This window comes from Eurytemora carolleeae, unplaced genomic scaffold (assembly GCF_000591075.1).
Source record: "Eurytemora carolleeae unplaced genomic scaffold, Eaff_2.0 scaffold457, whole genome shotgun sequence".
Lineage (NCBI taxonomy): Eukaryota > Metazoa > Arthropoda > Copepoda > Calanoida > Temoridae > Eurytemora > Eurytemora carolleeae.
This window is the reverse complement of record NW_019396346.1, coordinates 1,806-23,017: the sequence shown is the minus strand read 5'-3', so window position 1 is coordinate 23,017 and position 21,212 is coordinate 1,806. Positions and strand designations below refer to the sequence as shown.

Sequence of the window (21,212 nt, the reverse complement as noted above, 5' to 3'; positions counted from 1 at the left end):
GGGAAACGGTAGAACCGGCGTTCCTTAATAGATGCTACATCAACTGATGCTAGAGTAAACAGAGCCACGAGGTTTCCGACCTATTGAATAAGATTTTACGAGGAACTTAAACTTTTCAGATTAAATTGCAGTAAAAGAAATTCAATTGGAATTTGAATCCGGGACTTTACCTACCTCCCCCCCCCCTCCTACGTACATAACATCTTAATGATTCGAGATACGAGTCCCCTATTTAAAGTTAAGTTTTAAGCTTCCATGGCGTATATTATACTCGTAAATTTGGGGATGATGTCATTTTCTGTTTGTGTCTTCCTATCCATCTGTCTTCACAATTGCCTGTATTCACAAGGTATCTATCTATTATCATTGTTGTGTATCTCTCTATTCAGTTGTCTATCTATCTATCATGTATATGTTCCCCTCTCACCTTAAGAAAAGGGTCTGGAAATATTAAATGAATCATGAAAAATAATAATTTTAAATTTCAAATTTATTGCAATATTTGGTATGTTATATTTATAAAAATTTTAAATTTTCTGAACGCTCAAAAATTATTTTGTGATTCTAAATTATTTCAAAGTTCTAGGCCCAGGTAAAATTAAGGCCAAGAATAGTAAGAGTCCTACAGACATGGGCTCGAAACATTTGATGAAAAATCAAAAAAAAAATTAATTTATATTTTTAACTTTTTTTCATCTAATTGGCTTTAAAATTGCACGCCAAGTTACTTACAATTTTAAATTATTTAGTAATAATTTTGAACCCATTTTCGCCACTCTCTATAGTTCCCGAAATAGCCTGAAAATGAAAGAGTTTTCTGAGTTCTTAAAATTAAATTTGCGAGTCACCGAAGTTGTTGATAATCATGTGAATACATGTTGGAAATCAGTTTAAATTTTTCATGAATTTTTTAAAATTAAAATTTTGAAAATTCATTAACTTTTCCTGAAAGTATACTTAAAAAAACTTCCCTCTTCTGCTTTTTTTAGTTTTTGTGTCTTATTTTCTTTGTAAATACAATACTTAATAAGATTTAGGATTTTTTCTTGTGAACCATTCAAAGTGAATTTAATGATGCCTCCTTTTTTCAGATTAAGAAAGTACAGTCGTTGAGATCACTGTAAATTGCCATTTTGCCGAAACATGTCTTTTCGAGTTGTTCGACAGTCGAAATTTCGACACGTTTTCGGCTCGAATTTGAAACGTGAACAGTGCTATGATAACATCAGGTTTGAGTTACCTACTTCATCGTGAACATATTATCTCATTATCCCTCTCAAATATCTCATTATCCCTCTCAAATATCTCATTATCCCTCTCAACTATCGCATTCCCTCTCAACCATCTCATCACCCCTCTCAACTCAACCATCTCATTATCACTCTCAACCATCTCATAATCTCTCTCAACTATCTCATTATCCCTCTCAGTTATCCCTTAATCCCTCTCAATTATCTAATTATCCCTCTCAACCATATCATTATCTCTCTCAACCATCTCATAATCCCTCTCAACCATCTCATTATCCCTCTCAATTATCCCTTATCCCTCTCAACTATCTCATTACCCCTCTCAACTATCTCATTATCCCTCTCAGTCTCAACTATCCCTTTATGCCTCTAAACTATCTTTTCCCTCTCAACTATCTTAAAATCCATCTCATGATCCCTCACAACCAACTTATAATCCCTCTCAACTATCTCTTTACCCCTCTAAATTATCCCATTATTCCTCTCCCCCATCTCATTATCCCTCTCACCCATCTCATTATCCCTCTCAACTATCCCTTAACCCACTCAACTATCCCTGTATGCCTCTAAACTATCCCATTGTCCNTGTCCTAGCCGCAGCGCTCGGCCCAGAAAGTGTCTTAACTAACCTAACCCGTGGCCGCAGCGCTCGGCCCCCTAGCCTGTCCTAGCCGCAGCGCTCGGCCCAGAAATTCTCTTAACCTAACCTAACCCTAAATAATGCTGAATAAATACTAATTTGGTCATGTACAAAATTGATGGGGGGTCCAAAAATCGTTCACTAGGACAGACGCCATTATCCCTCTCACCCATCTCATTATCCCTCTCACCCATCTCATTATCCCTCTCAACTATCCCTTAACCCACTCAACTATCCCTGTATGCCTCTAAACTATCCCATTGTCCCTCTCAACCATCTTAAAACCCATCTCATGATCCCTTTCAATTATCTCATTATCCCTCATAACTATCTCATTAATCCTCTCATAGATCTCATTATCTATATCTCATCACTCTGTCATATATTTTTAATCACTTATCCCCCACTCAACTATCTTTATAGTTCCTTCTAATATCCTATTTATCACTCTTAAATGGATTTTAGGAGCAAATTCAAGTGACCCTAAGTTTTTTTTTGAGTGGCATAACTTCATATATTTAACAACAGTAAGAGACAATTCGTTTCTTAAGCACTGAGTTTTCAGCTACGATAGTAAGCTATTTTATCAATATTATGAAGACGACTTTCGATTTATATTAAGCTTTTGAACAGTATGGGTCTACAAAACATGGAAGTAAAGAGAAGCTGTTAATAAAAAAAGCTTCTCTTTACTTACTTGTAAAAAACTTGTAATTAATTATTTAATTAATTATCCATTTAACATCACTTTTCAAGTTACCTTTCTTAACAAGAGGAGCGTGTCTGATTCACAACCTTTGTTTGTTTCCAAGCTGAGAATTGATTGCCGAAAACTCCATTGTTTCTTTTTTGAATACCTTTCAGAATAAAGCACGTTGCGTAACTTCGTAAGCATTTTTTATCTAGAAAAATAAAGAAAACTTCGTTATCATCGATCAGTCAAAGGCGTAAAGGTACCGTTGTGAATTTGATAGGCCACTGAACAAATTACGCTTTTTTCAACTATCTCATGATCCACTTAATATTCCAGGGTTTCCAAAGCGTCCTGGGACTCGACGTTCTGCAGCGTAAACCCAAAGTTTCTGGCAATTATCGTCGAGTCAGGAGGAGGCGGAGCTTTCCTGGTTCTTCCACATTCAAAGGTACAATACAGTTCTAATCAGAAAGACCCAAAATTAATTTAGAATTAATCAGATGATTTGACAGTTTGATAAAACGAAAAACACAAAATAGCCCTGGTCCTGTCATTTCCAAAATCTAGACTGTCTTTTTTGAGAATTTAAAATTGCCATGAGATTTTCATGTAAAGTGGCTTGATAAACTGTCAACTAAGTCCGGGTCTTTCTGATTATAACTGTATAACTGTATTGTTGTGGGTATAAAGGTCCAGTTAGAGTAGGTGTGGGACGGTGCTTCCCATGCCTGCCGGCGGTCTGGGGGGTTCATAACGGGACCTCTTTTTCAGATTTCTTTTCTAATAGTTCTAATATGAATTAAGGATAATGTTGAATAATAATAATNCAAGTAAAAGATAAAAATAAATTTTATTTTCCACTAAAAGTCTTATATTTTCCCCAATTTTGCGAATAAAACTTATTTTTAAATTATGCAAACGTACATTTTAACTATTTGGAAAAAAACAAGGGGGAATGATTTTTAAGACATCCCTGTAAAAATCAGAGTGTTAAAAATGTCATGGGTTTAGGATTAATCTGAGGGATTACTGAGTATTGTGTTTTGAGAGAGAGAGAAAATAAAAAGCTTAAATTATTTCTTTTTTGAAAAGTTTAAGTTTAGGTAAACAGAGTATTGAAATTTGTTGAATTTTTGTAAATCCAAGTCAAATTACTTTTTCCCCCTTGTCCATTGCTCAATAGGTTTAATTTTTTTCTTATTCTGTATTTACAATTTTTTTCGTATTCTGACGTATTTGCCTTTAAACCTTTTACATAAATGTTATTATTGCTTGTGTGTTCTCACATTGACATTTTCTTCTTCAAACAAACATTTTCTCAAACTCTTATCTTTCTTTAGAAGCTTGGTGTTACATGTTAACTCTAGACAAATAATATTATTAGGACAAGGAATTCCTTCAGATTTGTCTACAATTGCGTTTTTTTTGTTTTGGAGGGCCCCCCCCCCCTCCAAAACAAAAAAAAACGCAATTCAAGTTATCTGTGTCCCCTTTCCCTTTACTAGAATTAATATTTCCTTTTGAAACCAAGAATGTATATTTCATTTGAATTTGAAATATATGCCTCAAAATGAAACTATATTCGTTTGATTTTTCCATTTGATTTTTAATTCTAATCTTCATTTTCATTTTGGGACAAAATGCACAACATAAGAATTAAAACAGACGCGCGCTGGTAAATTTTAGCTGTCACTTAGATTCAATATATTAAAATACAAAGGAAAACAACAAAAAAACTTAGAAAAAATAAATCCAAGCAGAAGATGACGCAGCTCTCAGGAAACATTTTAACGGACTTATGTGACGATTCTGAGCTTTATATGTTCTTTGTCTAAGATTAAATATTTGCAGGGAGAGAAAAACACACGACAGGAAAACAGCTGCAAGTAATAATGACACTTGTTAAAAAGATATTATTAATTTATGTTTATGTTTAGAGCGGAAGAATTGCCCCTGATCACCCCCTCGTGGCCGGTCACAAGGGTCCTGTCCTGGATGTTGCCTTCTGTCCTCACAACGATAATGTTATTGCGTCAGGGAGTGAAGACTGCTGCGTCAAAGTTTGGCAGATTCCAGATGGAGGACTCACAAGGTCATCAGCATTTTTTAAAAGAAAAGGATACTCGAGAGGGGGGGGGGGGGGTCCGCGGCTTTTTAATCGTGCAAGTTGGATTTAACCAGTTTTCAATTATTTTTTCATTAAATTTTTCGAACTTTGGGGAAGTGAAATTGGATTTAAACATGTTCACTGTTTAAAACTTATAACCAGTGCATAGGATCCATTAAATTGTAATGCGGATCCGGATCCGGATCCTGGATCCGCACTGAAAAATAATGGATCAAAATCTGGAACCAGGTCATTTCCTAAGATTTACTGAATTTTTTTTTTACACGGCAGAATTTTTAAATGTGTTGTCTTATTAAGACGAAAATTTGACGAATCATTCAGAAATCAGGAAATTTTTATAATCTCTCTTTTTTCAATAGTTAAGATTCGGGTTTTGATATTTTTTTACGTATTTAGTTGATATTTTGCCCCTTGGATACGAATCCAGGAAACCAAAATCTTGCTGCTTATTATCTAACATTTCATTTCATTCATATTTCCCCGTTTCTAATCATTTAGAAACGGGGGAAAGAAAATTGATTTTGGGTAAAAAACTAATTTTGAAGAAACAAAATGTTACCTTCTGGGAACCCCGTTTGGCCGGCTATAGCTGACATATAAATATATAACATATATGAGCTAAGAGCTTTATTTATCTCATTTAACAAATGAGTGCCCACCCTTAAAACAATTCTAGCATACGGGGGTAAAAATTATTTTGAATACGGGGAATGAATTGTTTTTTAATCAATTAAATATTCCTGATTTTCCCGATTTATATAATTTCTTTTCTAGGACAATGACCGAGTGTGTAGTTGAGCTGGTAAACCATCAGAGACGAGTTGGTCTGGTGATCTGGCATCCTTCAGCTCAAAATATACTCCTCTCAGCAGGTAAACCCCCTCCCTCAATTCAGAACAAAATATACTCCTCTCAGCAGGTAAACCCCCTCCCCCTCCCTCAATTCAGAACAAAATATACTCCTCTCAGCAGGTAAACCCCCCCCCCCCTCCCTCAATCCAGCACAAAATTTACTCCTCTCAGCAGGTAAACCCCCTCCCTCAATTCAGAACAAAATATACTCCTCTCAGCAGGTAAACCCCCTCCCTCTCCCTCAATTCAGCTCAAAATATACTCCTCTCAGCAGGTAAACCCCCTCCCACTCCTTCAATTTAGCTAAAAATATCTCAGGAGGTATCTACCTATCCAATCCATTCAGTCTTTTATCTATCTATCCAACAAATCTATTTAGCTGTTAACTAACTAATTCATCTATTTATCTATCCATTTAGCACACAGCTATCTAAATCTATCTTATCTTTTCATCCATCTACCTATATTCTATATATCTATCGATTCTATCAATTTATTATATGTTTGGTATGTATCTATCTTATTATTTATATATATTGTAACATTTAATCCTTTGGTATAGTTACAATCCCAGACATAAATCCTAGGGAAATCAAGATCAATCCTTGTCCCTCATCTTTGAAGGTTAATACAAGACTTCACTTTCATTCCCAGTACCAATCCATAATTTACCCAAACCTCTCATCTTGTGTATAATATATATCTCTCAAGGTCTTGAATAAGTGGGTTTATCAATCTACATTTTATTGGTACAAATATATCTGTTAATATCTATTTATATTAAACCATATTCCATATATCTGTAGAGCCCCTCAGGGGTAAGACAAGTCTCCACTAGCTCTTAAGTAGGAAGAGTCCCTCAGCGGTAAAGCAAGTCTCCACTAACTCCTATGTAGGAAGAGTCCCTCAGCGGTAAGATAAGTCTCCACTAACTCTTATATAGGAAGAGTCCCTCAGTGGTAAAGTAAGTCTCCACTAACTCCTATATAGGAAGAGCCCCTCAGCGGCTAAGCAAGTCTCCACTAACTCATATATGAAGAGTCCCTCAGTGGTTAAGCAAGTCTCCACTGACTCTTATATATGGAGAGTCCCTCAGTGGTTAGGCAAGTCCCCACTGACCCTTATGTAGGAAGAGTCCCTCGGTAGTTCTACTGAGCCTCTGTTCCCTGCTGAGCTAGATGTGGTCTCAGCTGATCCTTCTATAGATAATATAACTGGTGATCTCCTGATTAATCCTAGCTATCTATCAATCTGCTACAGACCTATGATCTTCTCCTGTAATACTTGTAACTGGTGATTTATGATCATCCTAGTTCTCTGTCAATCTGCTGTAGATCTATGATCTCATACTTGCAGTTCTCCTGTGGTTCATATAGCTGGTGATCTTTGTGATTCATCCTAGCTCTCTATCAATCTGCTCTGGATCTCTAGTCTCCACAGTATCTGCAACTTCCACAGTATCTGCAGTATCCTCCATATCTGCAGTGTCCACAATATCTGCAGTGTCCACAATATCTGCAGTATCCTCAATATCCGCAGTATCCACAGTATCTGCAGTATCCTCCATATCTGCAGTATCCTCCATATCTGCAGTTTCCACAATATCTGCAGTATCTTTTTCAGATTTCTTTTCTTATAGTTCTTATCTACAATATCTGCAGTATCCTTCATATCTGCAATATCTGCAGTATCCACATTATCTGTAGTCTGCTCTGCATCTCTGTTGATCTACAATCTGCTCTATATCTCCGTGATCTCTTGGATGCTCTGCATCTCGATTGATCTCCCATCTACTTGATATCTCCTTGATCTGTAGGATGCTCTGCATCTCGGTTGATCTCCCATCTACTTGATATCTCCTTGATCTGTTGGATGCTCTGCATCTCAATTGATCTCCCATCTACTTGATATCTCCTTGATCTGTAGGATGCTCTGCATCTCGATTGATCTCCCATCTACTTGATATCTCCTTGATCTGTAGGATGCTCCGCATCTCTGTTGATCTCCCATCTAATTGTTATCTCCTTGATCTGTAGGATGCTCTGCATCTCGGTTGATCTCCCATCTCATTGATATCTCTTTGATCTATAGGATGCTATGCATCTCGGTTGATCTCCCATCTACTTGATAGATCGTCATGATCTCCTTTCACCTGGATTCATTGGCCTGTATTATCTTCTGAGTCCACAGTGTGTCTAACCATAGAAACACCTTGAATATTAGAGGGTTTAGGGAGTTGAACCAGCTGTATAGAGGTGGAACTACATTGCTCTGATTCTATTATCCATTCTATAGTTCCAGCAATCCTCGGAGCCTCCAATGTTTCTAACCATAGGAACACCTGGGATATTAGATTGTGTAGGTAGTTGAACCAGCTGTATTGAGGTGGAACTACATTGCTCTGATCTGTTGTAACCTGAGATATCTGTCTCATCAATGGTTTATTGTATTCCTGAAGATATGATCATGTAAGATATAATCATGTAAGTCCACATGTTGTAAGCCTTCTGAGAGCTGTCCATGAAGTGCCCGTCCCCTAGCCTTTGGTTGAACAAACGGAGCTTGGCTCATACGTCTGTTCTATTCAAGGATCTGGGGTGCACTGTTGAATCTTAATGAATCAGTTCAGGTTAACTACTCCGCATTCATTAAAAGAACAAAGAGATAAAGGTGTGAGGCTGGGGGAGGTTTTTAGCATGAGTCACCTATACTTTAAAATAAATATTACAATATATATATATTGTAATCAGCTATCTATTCTTTTTATATATATCTAATATATATGTATTATGTATCTAGGTTCTGATAACAAGGTGTGTATCTGGAATGTAGGAACTGGGGAGTGTCTTCTAAACTTCATGCTACCAGGTTCACCATTTTTTCCTTTCTTCTTAAATGGACTGTTGACAAAAAATGAAAAGGTTGGCTTAATCTAGATCAAGGTTGGATTCGATTTTACTTCTATCCATTGCGTCTATATGGAGAAAATTGCTCAAAACGCTTAATATTTAAAAGTGGCCCATGGTAAATTCACCCGAGGACGAATTTAAAGAATTTAAACCGTATTCTTTAAATTCGGCCTCAGTTAAAAAGATTAAGGTATCAAACCATACACCTTGGTCGTGATAAAGTTCGTTTCTTTGAATTTTCCTATTTTTGTTTAATCTGAAGTTTCATTTAAAGAAATTTTTAAATGTCAATAAAAATCTTAAAAAAAGAACAAGCTAAATTTTTTCCGATTTTCTTGTATAAGCAAAGTTTATAATAAAATTATAAGAAAAATTGAATTTCTTAATATCAATATCATCATAAATAATAAATACAATATATTCTCCTAGAGCTTGTGCAGGGTGCTTGAACTGGGATGGATCTGAAGTTATATTTACTTGCAAGGATAAATACAATATATTCTCATAGAGCTTGTACTGAGTGGTTGCTGGAACTTGGACGGATCTGAAGTTCTATTTACTTGCAAGGATAAATACAATATATTTTCCTAGAGCTTGTACTGAGTGGGTGCTGGAACTGGGACGGATCTGAAGTTCTATTTACTTGCAACGATAAATACAATATATTCTCCTAGAGCTTGTACTGAGTGGTTGCTGGAACTGGGACGGATCTGAAGTTCTATTTACTTGCATGGATAAATACAATATATTCTCCTAGAGCTTGTACTGAGTGGGTGCTGGAACTGGGACGGATCTGAAGTTCTATTTACTTGCAAGGATAAAACTATCAGAAGAGTAGATCCAAGGTAGCATTTTTGAATGAATTGAAAAAAAATTTACGAAATGGGTTGTTTGGTAGATTAATTCGTTTTTTAATTGATCAATTTCTTTTTTATTGATTGATTGATTGATTGATTGATTGATTGATTGATTGATTGATTGATTGATTGATTGATTGATTCCCTAGGACTGGCGAAGTAGAGGAGGAGGCTATTGCCCATGAAGGCAGCAAGGGAGCTCGAGCTATTTATCTGAAAAACGGCCTTGTCTTTACAACAGGTTCATACCATCACATCTTTTCACTTATTTCATTTTTTTAACTCATTTATTATTTATTTTTACAAGCTTGTAATTTTTCAAGGATATTTAAAATTGTGAAATGATAAAAGACATTTTTAAAATAAATTGTTGTAAACGTTAATGTTGATTAAGTTTAAGATTTAAAGAAATCCAATTTTTATATAAAATGTGATGAGCACATTTTTTTCATGAGTTTATTTTTAGGATTTACAAAACACAGTGAGCGTCAGTACAGTTTACGGGCACCAGGACACCTGGACGATCCTATAGGTAATAGCTGTAAAACAGGGGCTAGTTGGGGAGTAGAAATATGACATTAAATGACAAATGTTTCCCTGTATTTATATTTAAAATTGCCACGCCTATTGACTTAAATTCGGGGGGGGGGGGGGGGGTGTGAGATTTACTAACAATTCTTTATTTTGATACATTTAAAATAAAAATGTTAAAGTAATAATAATACATAAATTCTAGTAATGGTTGAACTGGATACATCTAACGGAGTAATGTTCCCTATCTATGATCCTGATACTAACCTTGTATACCTCTGCGGAAAGGTAACTTTTTTTTCAAATTCAAAATTTGTTAGGAAAAAAAAATTTCTAATGGTGTTTTTTTTTATCAAAGAATTCAATTAAAATTCGTTTACAAAAGACTCCCTACATCATAGTTTCAGTTTTCACTCTAAATCATTTGTTATTATTATTATTTTCTTGTATTTTTAGGGAGACAGTGTGATACGGTACTTTGAAATTACTCCAGAGCCTCCCTTTGTTCATTATATTAATACCTTTCAGGTACTGTTCATTATATTAATACCTCTCAGGTACTGTTCATTATATTAATACCTTCATCTATCTTTTTATGTATCTATCTACTTGTCTAATGTCTATCTATTCATCTTTATCTCTACAATTACATATTTATCTATATATCTATATCTCTACAATTACATATTTTTCTATCTATCTGTTTATCTATCTATTTATTTATCTATATATCTATTTATCTATTGTATCAATTTATCTATATCTCTACAATTACATTTTTGTCTATCTATCTTCATTTATTCATCTATATATCTATAATTTATAGTTCTACATATCCATCTATTAAAATTCTAGACCCCAGATCCACAGAGAGGAGTAGGATTTATGCCAAAACGAGGCTGTGATGTTTCTGTTTGTGAGATCAGTAGATTCTATAGGTTATTTAATTAGATTTAATTATTGGATGTAAATTTTTAAGAACTAAACAACCCCCCCCCCCCCCCCCCCCCCCCCCGGGTTGTAATGATTTTTGATGAAATGGTAGGGGGGAAAAATGAAAAAAGGGACTTTCAAAGACAATTTTTTTTTTTTTTTGATACATTTTACTCCAAAAATCTATTATTTTCCCCAATTTTGCGAAAACCCTCTGAAAAAAAAATTTCCGCACAATTATATATAACTACTGAAGAAATAAAAAATTATTTTCTAAAAGGGGGGACAGTTTTTAAAGAAAATTTAATTTTTGTTGTGGTTCCCATAAAACTCAGGAATAGGATGATGAAAGCCATTTAGATTTAAAGCAGTATGTATTTTCTTTTGTTAAAATCTGTGTACACTGTACAATTGCTGTGTTGCATGCTTATTTAACTATTTCCATTAAAAAACTTGGGTCTAAATGTCGTCTTCTTAATCTGCAGCTTTATGGGTCCGACCTAAGAATCTATTTTGATATAAGAAATCTCCTCGGGGGGGGGGGGGGGGATTATATCAAATTGTTGACCAAAAACAATGATAAGTATTCTATCCATTTTCATGCAGATTTGGATCCGTCTTTCAACTTTCTTTAAATGGTGCGATATTTTTGCGGAAATCTTTTGTATAATTTAATTGAGATTTTTTGTGGTTCCCGTATTTTTTTTTGGCGAATCCCGAAGTCAAATTTTTTCGGACCCAGTAGATCCTGATTATAAGCACTTGGCCTTCTTTAAGTTTAACCATCAGCATTCAAAAGTCTGGACCCTAGAATGAAAAAAACAATTGGTTAATGTTGGAATGATTTGAAGAAAAAAATGTAGATATTGAATTAGAATCATATTCTTTCTGGTCTAGGTTGAACAACAATGGTTTCTGTCAAGTTATTCCGTTCAAAGTTCCCAGAAAATCAGAACTTTTCCAAGAAGATCTATATCCAGATACACAGGTTAATTTATTGAATACTGTTAAGGGAGTGTGCGCGAAAAATTAAAGGGGGTGTCGACTGATATTGAATTGAAATCGATATCGATTGAGATTCACAGGTTGAGATCTTAGTATTTTGATACTGGGTGATACACAAATGCGTTACAGAGCAGAAAAAACTGGCTACAGGATAGTACAAAAACTGGCTACAGGATAATACTAAAACTGGCTACAGGATAGTACAAAAACTGGCTACAGGATAGTACAAAAACTGGCTGCAGGATAGTACAAAAACTGGCTGCAGGATAGTACAAAAAATGGCTGCAGGATAGTACAAAAACTGGCTACAGGATAGTACAAAAACTGGCTACAGGATAAAATAAAACTGGCTATAGGAAAATGCAAAACTGGCTGCTATTAAATAAAAAAAAATTGTGGTTACAGACTAAAATATAATCTGGCTACAGGATTAGTTACATAAACTGGTTGCAAGTAAATACAAAAACGGGCTACAATATATTCATTTGTACAGATAAAAGGGGATGGTGGAGATGTCATATTATTATAATATTATTATGTAGAGGGGGGGTCGTTAAAATTCAATTTTATTTTATTTTTGGAATTTCGATCTCTAAGTACGCGTGCAGCCAAAAAAAATTGAAAGATTTAAACCACAAATGACCTCCCCTTTATTAGGCTGAGTTACCCGCCCTAACAGCTGATGAGTGGTGGGTGCAAAGAAAGAATGCGGATCCAGTATTAACTCCAATGAGTGAAGCAGGGATCCAATCCTCCCAGGTAATCCCTTTTTTTTAAAAGAATTACTCCCCGGAAATGATTTTTGATCAATGGGGGGGGGGGACATAAAAATACAAGTTTTTACACGTTTTGATACTTTTGACTTAAAATTCAATTATTTCTCCTCATTTAGGGAATTTTTGAAAGTTTTTTACTATTTACCCTTGCATAATTTTTCCCTAGTTAGGAGGTAACTCCCGTAGGACTCGTGTTTAAATTGTTTAAAGAATTATTCAATTGAATTGTTTTTGTTAAAGAATATGAAATTATAAATTCCTTGTTTGAATTCAACAGTACCCTAATTTAAGCTTTCATATCAAGAATGACAAAATAATTTTTTTTCTAGTTTAAAGTTTATTTTTCATCATGTTTTCTCTTCTAAAGACATTTTTGGATTTTTACTGCAGAAATAAGGAAATTGTCCGAAAAGGCAACGCTATTTTCCTTATTTCACTCACTATTCAGCTGCCAGTACAACATGCTTCGTACTGATTGTAAACAACTTTTTTTATACTTTTAATGTTTTTCGGACTTTTTTCTTTTTTGCATGATATCCTCTTTAAGATTAAAATGTAAGGAAAGCAAATTCGAAATTATTAAAACTTATCATATTTTCTTGGATTTTTTAAAAAGTCCAGTGAGCTGGGGGAAAAAGTTATCACTTAAAAATATTTAATGGTTTTAACTTTTTTTGTCAGGCTGAAGAACTAGTTGTAAATAAGAAGCCGAATATCTTGAATAGACCAGTTGCAGGCGGCGGATCCTCTGGAGCTCCGGCCGCAGCCTCCGCCGCTGTGGCGGAGGTTGACCTCAAGAAGATTACGGTTAGTTGTCTTTTTATATTTGTTTTATTTTTTTATGAATTTCATGTAAAAAGGGACAAGTTTAAAAATGTTTAAAAAAAGAAATTATATATTTGTTTAAATTTTTTCTTCCATATAATCTGTAATTTATGTGTCAGGTGCATTTTTTTAAAGAAAATCATATTTTTACTTTTTTTATCCTGGTTTTTAAGCTTCACGTATATACATTTTAATATGAAGAAATTTTTAACAAGTGGGAAAGTGCAATACTATTTTTGAAAATGGTATGATTTTTCATTTATCTTTTAATGAAAAAAATGGATAAATAAATTGTTTTAAAAAAATCTGTTAAAGATGGATGATTGGGGTGAAAGCATGATGGTGAGCGGACAGTAAGATTTAGAATAGTAACTGGGGTCGGGACTTCTGTGTATCGTTAATCTTAAACCCTCAGTATTGATATCCAATGTGGATCATTGCTTAATCAATTTACAGATCAATGCTTGATTCCTCAATTTATGTAATCCCTGCAAGTGGTTGACCACCACAGGATATCGAAGAGGAACTAAGTTAATCCGTAAATCTGCATAAGATGGTGATCAATGCATAATCCCAAGATTAAGAACAAAAAAGTTCTGATTTCTGATTGCTGAGTGAAACCTTAATTAGATTAGAACACGATATTTACTTATAGCTTAGGATATATTTACAAAGAACTTGTTATTTATGTGTTAATTTTCGATTAATAGATTAGTCGATTAATTAATCAATTAATTGATTTATCGATTCATCGATTAGTTGATTATTCACTAAATCGAATATAATAGATTAGCTAATCATTAAATAGTCTCTTCATACACTAGTCGATTCATCGATTAGTGCATCTCGATTTCTCAAAAGGACAATTAGTTGACTCATTAAAAAGTCGATTCATAAAATAGTCGATTCATCGATTAGTCGAGTTCTCAATTAGACAATTATTCATTGATTATTTGATTCATAGTATAATCCGTGTATTGAATCATTGAATCATTGAATCATCGATTCGATTAGAAAATTAGTCGATTTAACGATTCTTCGATTGGTCGATTATTCATTTCATTGATTCGTGATTAGTCGATTCATCGATTAGTCGATTGATAAGTTGACTTATCAAATAGTTGGTTCATAGAGAAGTCGATCCATAGAATAGCCGATTAGTTGATTCTTCATCGATCTATTGATTTATTTTTCTATTGATCCATTTATTCATATTGATTAAAACTTTTTGTTTAGATGACTGTAATGGAAGAGTGTAGCCGACAAATAGCTGAAGCTACCGGCAAACAAAAGGAAAAGGTAAACAAGGTTGTCATCCAAAGAGTAGATATGACGATTGTCGACCAAAGGTAGATATGTCGATTGTCGATCAAGGGTAGATATATGTCAATTGTCGACCAAGGGTAGATATGTCGATTATCAACCAAGCTGGCAAAAATTTCGATTGTCCACCAAGTGTAGATATGAAGATTGTCAACCATGGTTAATTATGTCGATTTTCTACCATGAGTAGAAATGTCGATTGTCCACCAATGGTAGAAATGTCGACTGTCCACCAAGGGTAGATATGTACATTGTCGACCAACGGTAGATTAAAGATAAGTCGATTGTCGACCAAGATTTTATTCGCTGAAATGGGAGAAATAATTGATGTTTTAGAGAAAATTTATAAATAAAATTTTTGGTAAAAATAATATCAACAAGGTCTTTGAAGTCATTTTTTTCAGAGCATCAAAAATCATATTTGTGGGTTATTTTTGAAAATACATATATACCCCTGAAGGAATAGATCTGACATATTTAAATCTGTGTCAAGTTTTTTTGTAGTAGTTTTCTATCTCTTATCCTCAAATCGCGTTGTGTCGTGTCCAGGACTTTCTGTTCGTAACTAGTCAATAAGTCTGTCAGGGGTGTAAGTTTTTTCAGAATCCCCCCCCAGGATGATATGAAGTGAAAAAAAAAAAGTTTTTTAGAAACTTTTTACCCCAAAAATTACTAATTTTCTTCCAAAAATCATTGATTTTTTCTAATTAAGCGAATAAAACCCTTTAAAAAAAATTGCGCACCGTGCAAGCATATAAATCTTCTGGGCTTAAAATGATTTTTGGAGAAAATATACAGTATACACACCCCTGAATATACAGTATACACACCCCTGAATATACAGTAAACACACCCCTGAATATACAGTATACACACCTCTGAATATACAGTATACACACCCCTGAATATACAGTATACACACCCCTGAATATACAGTATACACACCCCTGAATATACAGTATACACACCCCTGAACATACAGTATACACACCCCTGAACTGTGTTAGAATGAAAGGACAAATGTTGATTTGGCAAAATGAGGTAGGACTCCATCTAACCTCCTCATTTGCTTTGTTTTTCTAATTTAGGACAACAAAAACGAATTATCTAATATTTAGTTTCGGGCAACATTTTTCATTATTTATTGATTATTTTTTGTACTTTTTTCTAACCCCCTCCCCCATAGCATATCGACCTACTTATAAAGTAAAACACCAAATTTCGTGTTCTGGCAAAAAGATCACAAAAACTGTTATTCTTCGTATTTGTAAATCCTAGCAATGCAGTTTATTCTAATTTTAAGTTGTTGGGCTACACCCTTGTACTTTAAATAGTTATCAAGTTTATCATCCTTAGTTTGAGATCTTCTGGGGGGAAAATATTAACTCCCCCCCCCCCATATCTCTTACTGAAATTGCGCCTTCTCTTGAAATTAGATTTGACTTTATTTAGATTGATGAACTGAACTCTGAAATAAGAAAACTAAAGGCTATGATTGGTAAGTAAAAAGTGCACGACGATAAGTTAAGAAAAAAATTATTTATGCTAATATGTACAATTTCCAGAATGGACGTTACTTTAGAAACTTTAGACGTTACTTAAGAAACTTTAGACGTTACTTAAGAAACTTTAGACTTTACTCAAGAAACTTTAGACGTTACTTAAGAAACTATACACGTTACTTAAAAGAAACTTTAGACGTTACTTAAGAAACTTTACACGTTAATTAAGAAACTTTAGACGTTACTTAAGAAACTTTAGACATTACTGGAGAAACTTTAGACGTTACTTAAGAAACTTTACACGTTACTTAAGAAATTTTAGACGTTACTTAAGAAACTTTAGACGTTACTTAAGAAACTATACACGTTACTCAAGAAACTTTAGACGTTACTTAAGAAACTTTACACGTTACTTAAGAAATTTTTGACGTTACTTAAGAAACTTATGAAAGAATGAGAAATCTATGATTTCTCTGAAACAAAATATTTTTTAAAAATTGAGGTTTCTCGCATAAAGTGACTTTCTTGCAACTCAAGTTGAGAGGATTCTGTGAGAAAAAAACACTAGGCTTGAAAAACGGCAAAATCTGGTTTGGATCAGATAAATGTTGAATTGAACCGTTGTGAATCGGACATTGCCATCTTTTTAAATGGAGGGTCACTAGAAAATATATCTGCTATTTGATTTCTAAATAAATATTTATTTCCAGTGAAACACGAGACAAGGATACGATCCTTGGAGAACAAAGCCAAGGAACAAGAGAAGCAGTTAGTTTCACAGGTAAATCTATATATAAATTTGGCTTGTCTGTCTGTTTGTTTGTTTGTCTGTTTGTTTGTTTCCAATAAACGTCAAAACGGCTGAACCGATCGGGCCCAAATTTTCTGTGGGACATCTAGGGACCCCAAGGAAGGTTTATGAATGATCAAAATTTCAAATATTTGTCTCCATCAAAATTTGATCTTCATTAAATTTTTGAAAATTTTAAAATCCACGAAATTTTTTGTGAAAATCGCGAATTATTTTTGTTTTTTTTTACGATGTACACAAAGAGAACATGTTCACAATTAATTTAGAAGATGGGCGCGAAGCGCCCTCTAAGGCTAGTAAAATATATCTTACTAGGCTTTTAGGGCGCTTCAAGCCATCCTCTTTTTTAACTTTTAATTGTGGCTTTATCTGCGAGCAATGAGCATCTTTTCTGTGTACAGTATAAAATAATAACAAAAAAAAAGTTCGCGGATTTTTAAAAAATCGCACTTTTGGATACAACTTTTTGTAATCTGGGTTTCAATAAAGCTTTCATTGGGCCATGCAAGGTTTCACACATAATTTGGACCCGATCGGTTCAGCCGTTTCGATGTTTATTGGATACAAACAAACGGACAGACAAGCCAAGTATATATAGATGCGATACAGACAACGTGGAGTTAAAGTTCTTTTGTAATCAAGGATTGGTGTTTAAATAGTGTCTAAAGGTGGAGTTAAACTGTGCAAAAGTCGTGCCATAAGTGGGTGTTAACACCGACTTTTGATTTGAACCAATTTTTAAGTCCACTCACCAACCGTGCGGAATCTGTTGGGCCCGCAAAGTCTACTTAATTCTACTTTTTTAATTTGCAGTTTGTAACTTGGTTCAAAAATCGGTGTTAACACCCAGTTATGGCAAGACTGAACTACAGAGCTCAACAACACTTTAAGCCATAGATCTATTTCTGTTTGGTTAGTTTGTTCCCCAATGTGAGGACGCGAAGAGTCCCTTAATTTTACATTTTTATAGAGCTCAAGTGTTTATAGAGCTCAAGTGTTTATAGAGCTCAAGTGTTTATAGAGCTCAAGTGTTTAAAGAGCTGAAGTATTTGTAATTAATGAATTTATGTTAAGGGTATTCTACTGAACAACAACGGGCATGGGGATGATCTGGACCCGGATGAGGTCTAAGGTCAGTATTAAGCTTAAAGTCAGGATTAAGTTTAAGGTCAGGATTAAGTCTAAGGTCAGTATTTAGTTTTAAGTCAGGATAAAGTTTAAGGTCAGGATTAAGTCTAAAGTCAGGATTAGGTTTAAAGTCAGGATTAAGTCTAAGGTCAGGATAAGTTTAAGGTCAGGATTAAGTTTTAGGTCAGGATTAAGTTTAAGGTCAGGATTAAGTTTAAGGTCAGGATTAAGTTTAAGGTCAGAATTAAGTCTAAGGTCAGTATTAAGTCCAAGGTCAGGATTATGTCTAAATTAAGTCATAAAATTTTTTATCTTCCCAGTTCTATAAATTTGTCCCAGTGTGCTGAGGATCCAGATCCAAGGGACAAAATATCTGACAAAAACTGTAAACCTCTTAAGCCCCAATTCTGAACTGTTGATAAAGAGAAATTATTAAACATTTCTGTATTGCTGATTGGGTAATAATTGTTAGCATTAAGATAAGCGAGAAAAAATACTTGAACATTCTTCTTTTGTTAAAAAAATCAGTAAATCTTAAAGAAATGTTCGTGACCTGGATCCGGATTTGGATTTGGATCTGGATCAATTTTATTTCTGGGCGGATTCAGGTTCCGGATCAGTATTAAAAGGAAATGGATCCTAAGCATTGTATGACTCGTGACCACATGCAAAAGTAGGATTAGAACCTTAGGTCTGAACTTATGAATAGCGAGAATCAGCTAAGCTAGAAATGGAAATTTTAAAAATCCTAGAGTAGTTAAGGTGTTTAACATAAATTAACAATTATTCATATATTAGGAGTGCTAGAACTACCCAACTGCCTGCAAGTGCCTTCTTCCATTACAAATATGTCCGTTTACAACTTTTAACTCAGTGTAGGGGTGTTTATTGTAGGCTGTATATTTTTCAAATTGTTTTTAAAGATTGGAGTGGGGGAAGGGGGCATCCCTTTTTCCTCACAAAATCGGCAACAGATTAACGCTAACAACATAAATGTAATTAATATGTTTCTAAATTGTTTATTTCTGAAAGCAACTCTTGCTTTTATCACTTTTTTTTGTTTTCTAAAATGATATTTTACCCTTCTTATATTTCCCTACAGCGCTCTAACGTTCACAAATCCAAAAAAATGGTCTGAATGTCAATTTCGACTGAAATACCTTTTGCAAGACAACGGACTAAGGTTACGTTACGTTACGTTACGTTACGTTACGTTACGTTACGTTACGTTACGTTACGTTACGTTACGTTACCATTTGTGAATTTATCCTCCCTTCTTCAGTTCCCAAGTGCCATTAATATATTTAGTTTTCCACAGCTTCATCTTTGGTAAACTGGTTTCAAGCAATTTGAAATATGGAATTTGAATTTTCTTTTTTGATTCGATTTAATGGGAAGAGGGTAAAATATCTCTAAGTATCGGTTGTGAACAATAAGATGGCCTTCATTATCTAAATCACATATACAACTAATTAGTTTACTAAGATAAAACCGTCCATAACATTTGTTTTACTGCCAACCTCGATAAAAGTGAAGATAACTATGATTTTACTAATTAACGTTAGTTGATTCAGCTCAAATTAGATGCAACTTGTTATTTTGTCACTAATCTTATGTAGACCCCTATCTGCTTTAAAAGTATTAATTCAACATAAGAATCTTCTCTAAAAATTTCTTAAACCTTAATTATGACGAAGTTAAATTGAATAAGTCCTAAATAGCAATGCATTCCACTACAAAGAGGAAAATGTAAATTAATGTTACTTTTACGTTGTCAAAAAAAAACCTTTAAGTTCACAAAATTGAACTAAAAATTTGCTCTGATTAAATTGTTCTAAATTTTAAGCGAAATGTTCTAATTTTCGAGCTAATTTTTCTTATTTTGAGCAACAAATTGTTTTAAATTTCGATCAAAGTGTTCTAAATTTCAATCACTTAGTTTAAAATTTTAAGAGCGTTGTTATTCTGAATTTTTAATAGAAATTACGAACGAACTGTTAGGGGTTTTCCAGCAGTGTAAAATTCAATGTTTTCTAACCATATATTTACATCACAAACTATACGTAAACATTTTTAAACAAAAACTAGTTATTTTTCAACAAATAAATCAATTTTAATTTTGACCAGGTTTTAACTGGATTTTCGAAAATATATTTATCTGTATTTAAAGTTTAATTATAATTCAGATAAATCTAGTCACATTTAAGGGCAAAACTGCCTTCTCCTTAGCCGCGCGAGACTAAAATTTGATTTTGTTCATATTTTTTGCAGTACTTATCTTGGCGTACATTGTTGATAGAAACACTTTCTAATAAAAAACATACTGAAAGCAGTTTAAAGTTACCAAAAGTTGGCTTAAAACAAATTACATTTTGTTAGGCACAAAGAAGTTTGTGAAATTTCCCTAGATTTTTAATTTTAACAAAAAAAAATTTTAAAAGCGGTGAATTTTTTTCTGGCTTTTGTATCTTATTTTTAGTTGATAATACATCTGTTTTCTGCTTCTCTTTTGTAGAAGCATTCTGAACACATGTGTATAACTTAGAAGTGCTTTTGGTAGTTCTATATTAAAAATTGAATGTTTTGGTTTTAACAGTGAAAATCAGATTTGGCTGACAAAATCCCTTTTAACATTTTTTTAAACCTCATTGACTTTTTTTGTAAATAATTAAGAAATGCAATTGTTAAATAATCTTCCAATCTATTTTCTACTTTTATTCCTACTAATACTTTATTTTCATATCTTCTTCCAGGACATCTTTTATATTTTACCATCAAATAATATTATTAAATGATGTATTTTTTTACAGTTTAGATTATGCTAATGAATTTAACTCGCCAATAATCGACGACAATCAGTTAAAAATGTTAATATTATATCATTATATGCTATGCTATGTATTTTAATTTAAATATATATTAATATTTTAAATGATTTTCTGTTTTGTGAATATCGCTCCAGTTCATGTGACTTAGGGATTAATTTAATTCTTATTCGATATCCCTTGGCGGGAATTCTCTGCAGAGACAAGGATACCTTTAATTAAT

The 21,212-nt window shown here is 33.7% G+C and overlaps 1 protein-coding gene across 1 annotated transcript; it reads left to right on the top strand.

The window, feature by feature from the left end:
- The first annotated feature begins 1,074 nt into the window (after window positions 1-1,074).
- On the top strand, window positions 1,075-19,694 carry LOC111701418 (coronin-6). Its single transcript, XM_023472701.1, has 19 exons — window positions 1,075-1,229; window positions 2,921-3,032; window positions 4,522-4,676; window positions 5,487-5,584; window positions 8,364-8,432; window positions 9,231-9,318; window positions 9,480-9,571; window positions 9,797-9,862; window positions 10,067-10,149; window positions 10,318-10,389; window positions 10,717-10,799; window positions 11,692-11,782; window positions 12,457-12,558; window positions 13,257-13,382; window positions 14,637-14,699; window positions 16,176-16,221; window positions 16,936-17,006; window positions 18,111-18,168; window positions 18,963-19,694. Exons 1-18 carry the CDS (start codon window positions 1,144-1,146, stop codon window positions 18,165-18,167), a joined length of 1,560 nt encoding a protein of 519 aa, XP_023328469.1. The 5' UTR covers window positions 1,075-1,143; the 3' UTR covers window position 18,168; window positions 18,963-19,694.
- The last annotated feature ends 1,518 nt before the right edge of the window (window positions 19,695-21,212 follow it).